This window comes from Lycium barbarum, chromosome 12 (genome assembly GCF_019175385.1).
Source record: "Lycium barbarum isolate Lr01 chromosome 12, ASM1917538v2, whole genome shotgun sequence".
NCBI classification, from domain to species: Eukaryota; Viridiplantae; Streptophyta; class Magnoliopsida; order Solanales; family Solanaceae; genus Lycium; species Lycium barbarum.
The window spans coordinates 44,929,260-44,939,810 of record NC_083348.1 but is presented as its reverse complement, the minus strand read 5'-3'; the positions used below and the strand labels follow the sequence as shown (position 1 = coordinate 44,939,810).

At 37.1% G+C, this 10,551-nt stretch overlaps 1 protein-coding gene across 2 annotated transcripts; it reads left to right on the top strand.

Annotated features, from left to right (window-relative positions):
* The first annotated feature begins 5,440 nt into the window (after positions 1–5,440).
* Positions 5,441–10,229, top strand: LOC132623102 (cation/H(+) antiporter 15-like). Of its 2 annotated transcripts, XM_060337812.1 has the most exons (4): positions 5,883–6,021; positions 6,396–6,440; positions 7,607–8,602; positions 8,978–10,229. In XM_060337812.1, the coding sequence occupies exons 3-4, from the start codon at positions 7,700–7,702 to the stop codon at positions 10,157–10,159; spliced, it is 2,085 nt and encodes a 694-aa protein (XP_060193795.1). In that variant the 5' UTR covers positions 5,883–6,021; positions 6,396–6,440; positions 7,607–7,699; the 3' UTR covers positions 10,160–10,229. The 2 variants fall into 2 exon arrangements, with proteins under 2 accessions (XP_060193794.1, XP_060193795.1); XM_060337811.1 differs by lacking the exon at positions 6,396–6,440 and having other exon boundaries at positions 5,441–6,021.
* The last annotated feature ends 322 nt before the right edge of the window (positions 10,230–10,551 follow it).

Genomic DNA, 10,551 nt, shown 5'->3' with positions numbered 1-10,551 from the left:
AAGGACTATATGAGAACGTCGAGCTATTTACTGATTTCTCAATTTATTCATGGATGCCTTATGAAGTTCATGATTTTATTCTATGCTTTCTTTTAATGCAATTCTTCATTGATAGTCTCGCCTTATAATAATTGTTCCTTCAAGGTGAGACAAAGCGACGATGATTACTCCATAACATAATCGGAGGCTTTCGACCTTACGTCACTCCGACGTACTTACAACTTTTCCTTGGGCTCTCAAGCATGCTATGTATATTATGTATGTATATATATTATATGAAAATGTTTTCAGGGGAAATGGGGAAAGGTGAGGCGCTATAGACGCATAGCCACCTGGTCAGCTGGCATATCATGTTCTCATCCCGGATGCGGGATGCCCGGACGTGGGATATATGGGTTATGGATCGGGTCGTACGTTCCTCGGGCACTAACTTATTATATTTATGGATCGGGCCGTATGTTCCTCGACACTAACATATGATGACATATGGATCGGGCTGCGCGTTCCGCAGCAATTTACTATATGATGCTTTATGAGTATGCATGCATGGATCCGCCTTAAGAGGCAAGCAGTTATCAATTATCTCCTTGTACTTACTTTACTTTCTTATTCTTTCTTTATTTCTTGATGTATGCCTTACATACTCAGTATAATGCTCGTACTGACATCCTTTTCTTTGGATGTTGTGTTCATGCCCACAGGTAGACGGGAAAGCGGTCCCGACTGATAGGAGTCACTAGCCGATCTGAAGAGCACTCCATCTTCCGGAGGTGCTAATTGGTTGTTCCTTTTGTGTATATATTTGTATGCCACTCAATAGAGGCTCATAGATGCTCGATGTGGGTTGTGTGGTTCCACAACGTGGGTAGTACGCATATGTATAAGTATATTGAAATATGTTTTTGTATTAACGCGTTATATTTTTGTAATGAAAAGCAAAGCCTCTTTTTAAAGTTAGCCGGAAATAGATGAATGATTGTTAAATGGGTTAGGTAAGTGACAGTACGAGCGGTGCTTGGTGGTTAGCCCCGGGTACCCGTCGCGGCCCCTAGCCGGGTCGTGACAGAAGACCTCTGTAGGATTTTCCCTAAAACTCCACTAAAATGATAAGCCTCTGCAAATTCAAGTTACAATCCCTGTAACCTAGGAACTAACCTCTAATCCCTATCTCATAAATCTCCCAAGACTAGTAAATAACTTTCAACTCGATCCTTAACTTGAAGTTGAATTTATAATGTTTTTGTACTAACTTGGCTGCTTCTAATAAAGCAGATAAAGTACAACTCGATAGAACAACCTCATAAAGTTTTTCTGGACTTAAGAACTTCAAACATAAATGTTATTCTACAGCTTCTTCAATCGTCTTCTCGTACTAGGGACACACGCCAAGATTCTGAATATTCTTGATAAATCTTTTGACAGCTCAATATTTTGAAATCTCTCTTTGTGGGTGTGCAGACCTTCTTCTTGGTAAGACTTGGATATTTATAACATTGAGTGCACAACAGATCGGTAAAATACAAATCCTTCTTCGATTAGACCCATGAGATGTTAGGGTTGTTGTACTTGGATTCTTGCCTTGTTGAGTCCGCTTCTTGTCCTTGTAGAAGTCTTACTAATCCCAAAAAATATGGCAAGGAAATCTACACACTTGATCGCCAAGTCTTTACCATAAAAGTGCAAATCCTAGTTGTTGTAGGACTTGTTTTGTAACATGTTTACGAACCTGTTTCATCCACTTGGTTCGTCTGCCTCTGAGTCTCTACAATGTCTGTGATGGAACATGTTCACAAACTTGTTTCATCATCCCTTTCTTGTTTATTCCTGCAACTCTGTCTTGGGTATGCTTTTGTGATTAATGATGGAACATGTTGACTAACCTATTTCATTGATCATGTGTTGCTCTTATTTTTTCACTGCTTGAAGAAATCATGTCTTCAGCCTTGTCTCACTCTGTGACTCTGATTATTTTCTTGCTCTACCTTGGAACATGTTTGCAGATCTTGTTCATATACTTTTTCTGTAACTGTCTTTACTTTGAACAAAATAGTTTGAGTCATCCTCACCTTTTCTGCTTCATGATCTCTTCTTAACCATTCATCAACTGCACCTGATGACTCTTTGTGATAAAACATGTCTATGGACTTGTTCTAACCATCTTGTGCTGCATGTTTTTCCCACCTGTTTCTCAACTGGTTCACAGGCATTTGTACATTTTGCCAATCATCAAAACTCAAACGTGCTAGTGCCAACACAAATAATTGGTCATTCTTGTTGCTTGTGGTAAGTTTATGTCTCTTTTACATGTATTTGAGGTTATATATGTTTTGGCCAGATTGTTTAGTTGAGAATCTACAAAGCGAAGGTCAAAAATCGTATATGATTTAGTTATGAATTGCTGGGCTGTTTTAAGGTTGTTCTAAGTTAATTTGTGGCTGGTTTTTGAGATTTAAGGTAAGAATCTTGTTATTCTTCATGTATAAGAGTTAGTTTAGGTTCTTGACATGCTGGATGGTTGAAAACATGTAAGATGTGGAGTAGAAGTTGTAACTCGATATTGAATATTGTTGTGCTGTTTGGGTGTGTTGTGGTGCTGGAAGTATATAGTTGAAGATTGTATGTGTTCTTGTAGTTTTTATGGACTTGGTAAAGTATGGAAAACGAGGGAGATGCTGTCTAATTTTATATAGAACGAGCTTGCCACTCGATTGGGGATTGTTCAACTACTCGTAATTAACGTTAGTACCCTTATTGCTGGTTGTAGACTTAGGCGTTCCGGCTTGATACATTGTGGTTAGATATAAGGTATGTTAAGGCTAACTTTCTTTCTTTTGGCATGATCTAAATTGAACGAAACGTAACTAAACGTCTCTTTCCAAAGATGGCGCTACTCGTAGTAATAGAGATGATTATGCTCATTTTTCACATCTATGCTTCATAAGTACATTATGTCTTGTACTCCTTGGTTGATAATGGAAAGTATGACGGCATGTTAGTCACATAACGATAGTCGGAGGTGTAACGACCTTACGTCACTTCAGTACACTCATAAGGTGTCCTAATGATCTTCATGCATCTATATATGTATCTTGATGGCGTTATATACACGTATATGTATAGTACATTGAACAACTGATCAGTTGGTTATTATGATGATGATGATGATGCTCACAGAGGTCTAATGGCACTATATGGGCGTATATGTAGTATATGCATCTTGATGGCGTTATATACGCATATAGAGTATATTTATGCATATCATGGCCCTCAGTGACAATTTTTATGTATATCATGTCCTAACTTTGTTTCTTGCTGTGTATATGTAGTATATGCATCTTGATGGCGTTATATACGCATATAGAGTATATTTATGCATATCATGGCCCTCAGTGGCAATTTTTATGCATATCATGTCCTAACTTTGTTTCTTGCTAAAGTTAGAGAGTATAATTTTTCCTAGAATATATATATAATATAAGACTAGGTATTAGGGAAGTGATGTGGCACCTCACTTTGGCCAAGGATCCTTAATATCTTTTCTCTCTTTTTTTTTTTTTTTTTTTTGGCAATCTCTCCAACATTTCTATTTACTTGTTATTATAAAAAAATATTTCAATTAATACTCCTCTATTCCTTTATATTATTTAATGTTAATACTTAAATGTCTCAAAATTTACTACTCCGCTCATTCCTATCTTATTGTGGAACCTCTCTTAGATCAGGATCTCCATTTAATTTAATTTTATCTAGAATTTATGCTTTTTTCTTAAAAAAAATTGCAGAAAACTATTGATAGCCTTATTATTTATTTCACCATTAATACTATATATTAACTTTTCCTAAAACCCTTGTCTACTCTCATCAATCTGGTAATAAGTAATTGATGAATTTATATGGCCAAAATGAAGGCCATTAATATGGATACGTTAAAGTTTAACCAAAATTAATAATGATTGGCTTTTGGTCTTTTTAATACAGGGGAATAATTGTCTCTTTCATAGTGGCTTTCAAGTGTATAAAAATAAGTTGAATGAAAGAAAATCACCAATGAGATGTTGTTTTGCAGAATGGTATTGAAGTTTTACTTTTCATTGAAGAGACTTTTGGGACTTCTTTTGTAAAATCTGGTGAGGCTTTTGGGATTTCTAATAGAGGGAAACAAAGATTCACAAGCCTGCTTTTGTTTGGAGAACAAAACTTGGGGATAGTTCAAGCGAATGGAGCGCCTCCAATTAATGAGAACTTCTAATGACTTTTTGGTTTGGGAAAGTATAGCCTTTTCGAACGAGGTTCGTGTACATCTTTACAATGATTTATTTGTTTTCAAGTTATTTTATTGTGTTCTTTGTGGAATAATTATATTACTGTTATTCTTTTAACACGTGCATGTTTTAATCCTTTGCCGGGTTGTAAAGATAAAAGAGGCTACAAATTCTTACTGTAAGGAGATAATGAAAACTATGTACTAGAATTGCTTTCTCTTTTGTTCTGTTAGTACTATTTTCATTCCTTGATTTTGGTATTATTAATTATTTGCTAATTCAATAGCTTGACACTACTGAAGAGAGTATCTTTCTATTATATGTATAAGCATTTTTGTTGAAGGAATTCATCCAACTATATAGAATCTAAACTGCAAAATAAGTTCATCAGAGGAACCATAAATTAAAGTAATCATGATGAGTTTAATATTTTGCTACTAGAAAAATATTATTTCATAAAGTCTAATGAGGTATTTTTAGAGCGCACGAAGCCAAGACATATTCACTAGTATATGTATATTAAGTTATTAACTATGATTAATCCTATTTTTTAGTTAAATAAATTTGGACCATTAATAAGTAATTAGGATAAGAGTAAAAAATAAATCTAAATAGGAACTTGAGAAATTGGAGAGATTGAGAAATGGCGAGGAGTAAAATCCGGTAAAGGAAGTATGATGCACTTCCCACGTGCAGTTATTGCGGAACCAAGAAATATTCTATAGTTTGCCTTACTACTCTCCCTTTCCTTTTCCTCCCCACGCCCCCACACACACACCCACCTTCATTTTGTTCTTTTTCCTTCTCATATTAACACTTTGTTTGGATGGTGGTTATGTATTATTTGATAATGTATCGTATTCTATCTTGTTATATTGTATTATATTGATGAATACGATTTTTGGATATATCGTATCGTTTCTTGTCGTTACATAATATTCGACATCAATGATTTGAAGGATAAACCTACAAGTAAAATAGGACACAGTGTACATATATCATAAAAAGGAAGAATAAAAGATAAAATATAATTATTAGATAATAAATAAAAATCAAAATAAGAAAAACTAAATAAGGTAACGACACGATAACACCAAAATAATCATCACATAAAATGAGATTTTTTAACAATGAACCTAACAATATGATACAATAAAATTAAAATAATTATCAAAACAAACATTATATATAATCTAACAACACAATACACTACAATATATAATAACTATCCAAACAAGCTGTAAAGCAACTAGTGAAACCCATACAGAACGGCCAACCATCCATTTGTAGTTCTCTACATACAATCAAACCCCCATGGCCAGTGAAGATCTTCTCATTTCTCAACCCATTCTCTCAGCTATTCCATATTTTCCTTTCCCTTTTATGCACCGAAAACGCCAAAAAAAAAAAAAAAAAAAGGTCCAAAGGTGGCAGCTTGAACTGTCGCCAAAGTGGCCGCAGGAGGAAGACAAGTGAAGAGAAAATAGGAAGAAATTGAAGAATGGTTAATCCGAAATTTCTGAAAGTGCCAGAACTTGCAACGTATAATGTCCGAGGGAGTCGACCAACTGTGGGTGTTGGCAAATTATGTTACCTCACTGATACCGTTACAGACAATGGCATATGGGAAGAAATCAACCCATTGGAATCCAAACTCCCAATATTCATCTTTCAACTTGTTATTGTTCTTTTTGTCACCCGCCTTTGTCTCCTCCTCCTCAAACCTCTCCGCCAACCCCATTTCGCTGCTGAATTGCTGGTAACGCTTATCATACTCGAAATCCCTTACCTATTCCACACCATTTTTTTTTTTTTGTTTTATCCCACTTTCTAAATTGTCACCAATCTTAATTCATTAAATTATTCAAAAATTTGAATGTTTCTCTGCCTTTTTATTTTCTCCCACTAATAAAATATATCTAAGTCAAAATGAATATCTTAAATTCCATACCCGGCCAAACATCTAGTATATATATGGAAACCAAGTATCTAATTCCGAGTTAAACAGCATTCTCATATCTTGCTTGGCAAGTGTTTGAGTGTTCTTACTTGAAACTGTTTTAGATTGTTTAGTTAGTTGGTTTATTATAAGGATTTGTAATTCAACAGTCTTGCGTTATATTTTTGTCACAGTCAGGCATGGAGATAACCAGTAGAGGCTTGATGCTATATTTCTAGGTTAGCTGCTCTTATGAGATTAAGTCATCTTTGGCTGCATTTGATGTGTATAGTTAACAGTTTGTTAACATTATTGGATACTTTCTTGTAAATAAATACAAGTTTTGGAGGTGAAGTAGCAATGTCATATCAAAGATAAAGCTGCACATTAGAAAAATGTAAGACTCGAACCCCCTGTTTGGATGGTGGTTTCCCGTGGTTCATTAATGTATAGTTTTCTACGAAATCATGTTTGTTTCCATTGTTCTTAAAATTATATGGTATGGTATTGTAAACCCGTGGTTCATTCCATAGTTATATAACTATGAAAAGTTTCAATTTTCGAAATCACGGATTTGGTGGTTTTTCCGTGGTTACGTATTTCATTTCTCCATTATACCCCACCCTCCATCATCCACCCCACCCCACCCCCACCCTACCACTCACCCCTACCCCACCCTGCCCCAGCCTACCACTCACCCCCACCCCACCCCCCGCCCTACCACCTACCCCCACTCCCAACTACCCCACTCCTCTGCCACCCACCCCAACCACCACCCACTACCCCTCACCACCACCCAACCCCGCCCCACAACAACTCACCCCCACCCTCATCCCACACCACCCACCTCACACCACCCACCCCTCTACCACCCCCGCCCACTACCCCTTACCACCACCCAACCCCAACCCCACAACCACTCACCCCCACCCTACCACCCACTACCCCCATTCTCATCCCACAACCACCCACCCCTCCACCACCCCACCCACTACCTACTTATTTTTTAAAGTTTCTATTTTATTCTTTACCTGAGTTTTATTAATATATATAAATTAATTTCTAATTAAGAGTTAAGGATATTTTAGTAAACTTACAAGTTATTATACAGTATCATACAGTCAAACCAAACAATACAAATGTTATTAAACCACAACAAACGATACAATTTATCCAAACATTGTATTCGTTAATACAGTACAATACAATACAACACCAAACTGTACCATACCATACTGTACATTAATGAACCACGGAAAACAACCACCCAAACAGAGGGGAAGGGTAATTGATTGTGCGAATCCTTTTTAGAGAAGAAGCGAATTCTTTGTTTTCAAATCGTAAGCCAATTTTTCTTGAGAATGTCAGCTGTGCATTTGGTTTCCTCAGACAATGCTTTTGACAGGCCGGTATACTGGTGGGATCAACTGCAATTGCAAGTGAATTTGCACGAAAACATATTCCAGCACTGGGTTCTATATTTGCAGCCTCTCGAATTATGACAATGGAGACCGTGGGAAACCTTGGACTAATTTATCATGTATTTCTTCTTGGGTTAGAAATGGACTTAATAGCATTAACAAGTGTTAGCCCCAAAGCCCTTGGCGTTGGTATTTCTGGAGCTCTTTTCCCCTTTCTTTTTGGAGCTTCCTTGTACGCTTTTATCGCGGACTATCCAGAGAATTTCAGATGGGGTTTCCTTTACTGGGGTGTAGCACTCTCAGTCACTGGCCTTCCTGTTATAGCCGAAATATTTGCAAAATTAAAGCTCCTCCATTCAGAAATTGGAAGAATAGCCATGTCTTCCGCCCTTGTAAATGACTTTTCCTCATGGGTTCTCCTTGTACTCTCATTAGCAGTAACTAGTAGCAATTCAAGTACGTACTTGTCATTGTTTAGTGCTATAGTATTCATCATTTTCAGTATTTTTGTAATTCGTCCGGTACTTTTATGGGTGATTAGGAAGACGACCCGAGAAGGAGAAGACTATAGTGAAGCAACAGTTTGTACTATACTCACAATGGTCTTGGCTTGTGGGTTGATTACAGATATATGTGGAGTGAGCTCTCTGCTTGGTGCATTTGTATTTGGTCTTATCATACCACCAGATCTGTTGGGGCATAGGTTTGTGTTGATGCTACAAGGCTTCGCGTCTGACTTGTTGCTCCCTCTTTATTATGCTAGTTTGGGAATGAGGACTCATCTTGGTGGATTTAACAGAGAGGACATGCTTATGATGGTTCTCGTTTGCTTCTTGTCTTTCATACCAAAGATTGTCTGTACTGTTGCTATTTCTTACTTCTATAGGATGTCGTTGCATGAAGGATTTACTCTTGGAGTCCTGATGAACACCAAAGGCCTGATAGCTGTCATGGCAATGAGCTTGGGGCGTGACCATACTGTACGTAATCCCTCTTTCTCTCCCTCTCATAAAAAATTATAGTTATTCTAGAAATATACATTATAATTGATTAGGTCATACTGGTAATTCTAAAGTAATGGTCACAAGTTAGTTTAGTTGTACATATTTATTTATTGTCTCTCCTTTATTTTATTGGACAGATGAACGCCCAATCAAATGTCTTATACAAAACATAAAATTTGATATTGCATTACTAGATGAGGTAATGAGACTAAAGTGTGATAGTTGTTCCACGAGATATGCAATTGAAGTATGCATATCAATATCTGATTGGTTGTTAATGTTTCTACTTTGAAAACTTAGTCTTATATGTGTATTGTGCTCATAACCTAACCCAATGTTATTGCCTCTCAGGTCATGAATGAAGATGGATTTGCCATTATGTTGTTTACTATATTTATCATGAGCATAGCAACATTACCAATTGTGAACTTCCTGTATAGACGTACAAAGAAGTTCTTACCAAGCCAACACAGGGTGTTACAGGATCTAAAACCGGATACTGAGCTCCGAATCCTCACATGTATTCATGAAGTACAAACTGTGGCTGGAATTACTGCACTCCTGGAAATCTCTCATGCCTCCAAAAGATCCCCAATTTGTGTCTTTGCTCTTCAGCTCATGCAGCTAAAAAAACATACTACTGCTCTGCTCATTGTTCATGGTGCCGGTGGGACTAGCTCAGAAAGCATCAGTAGAGTAGACGGACAAACAGACCAATTAATTGCTGCATTCAAGAACTTAGAGCATCAAAGTCCAACGCTATCGGTTCAACTGTTGACTGCTATATCTCCTTATGGCACAATGCATGAAGATGTCTGCAGTCTTGTTGAGGAAAAGCAGGTGACACTAATCATTCTCCCATTCCACAAGAGACAGACTATCCACAATAACATGGAAGAAATGAATCCTGCTTACAAAGATGTAAATAATAATACTTTAGCAACTGCACCTTGCACTGTTGGTATTCTTGTAGATCGTGGTTTTGGCACATTGTTACCTACTAATAAAGACGAAGGTAGAAGTAGGAGTTGCAAAATTGCCATGATCTTTATAGGGGGGCCTGATGACAGAGAGGCGTTGGCCTATGCTTCACGGATGGCAAGACATCCAAAGGTAGCTCTAACAGTTTTGAGGTTTATTCTGGATGAAAGTTCAGCCACACAAAATGGCGATGCAGATTTATCTCTCACAATGGAAGCTGAAGCTGAAAAGCAAGCTGATGACTTATTGGTAAATGAGTTTAGGCACAAGGTACAGAATGATATCTCAGTTGTTTATACAGAGGAGATATCTGGTAATGGTGCAGAAACTGTGAAAACAATAAGATCGCTAGGTCAGGATTTTGATCTCTATGTGGTAGGAAGAGGATTGGCCTTCTTTTCGCCGCTCAAGGGTGGCTTAGATGAGTGGAGTGACTGCCCCGAGCTGGGCTCCATTGGGGATCTCTTGCTCACATCAGACTTTTCTTCCACAGCTTCAGTTTTAGTGGTGCAACAACATGCACAGCTCAATCCTGGAGATTCAATTCTATGATAAATTAAAAATATCATGCTAATTTTGAACAATTTTTGAGATAGAAAAGACGGATGATGATCTTTCAAGAGGGTTGAGAAATGATTTAGCATCTAGCTAGCTTGTACAGGAAATTTTCAATTTTTATTTTTAGAGGTATTTCTTTTTCCTTCTAAATAGATACTACCTTGAGTTTTAAGTTTCTTGAGTTCCTTTTTTGTGTATTCTTTGATAGATCCACTTATATTTGAGGGTGATCCAACCACAACAATTGCGCCTTAGCACCAAACAAGTTGTGATCGGTTACATAAATCCTTTTCCCCACTTAAAATAATCTCAAGCCAACATCTGTATTATATTCTCTCCATCCTAATCTATATGTCAGTCTCTACTTTTTAGTGAAAATGACATCT

Bases quoted from the DNA above. Each gene is read 5' to 3' on its own strand.
- LOC132623102 (XM_060337811.1), top strand. From the start codon at position 5,764: ATGGTTAATCCGAAATTTCTGAAAGTGCCAGAACTTGCAACGTATAAT. The intron at 6,022-7,606 runs GTAACGCTTATC...TGCTTTTGACAG, and splicing joins ATTTCGCTGCTGAATTGCTG to GCCGGTATACTGGTGGGATC. The intron at 8,603-8,977 runs GTACGTAATCCC...ATTGCCTCTCAG, and splicing joins GCTTGGGGCGTGACCATACT to GTCATGAATGAAGATGGATT.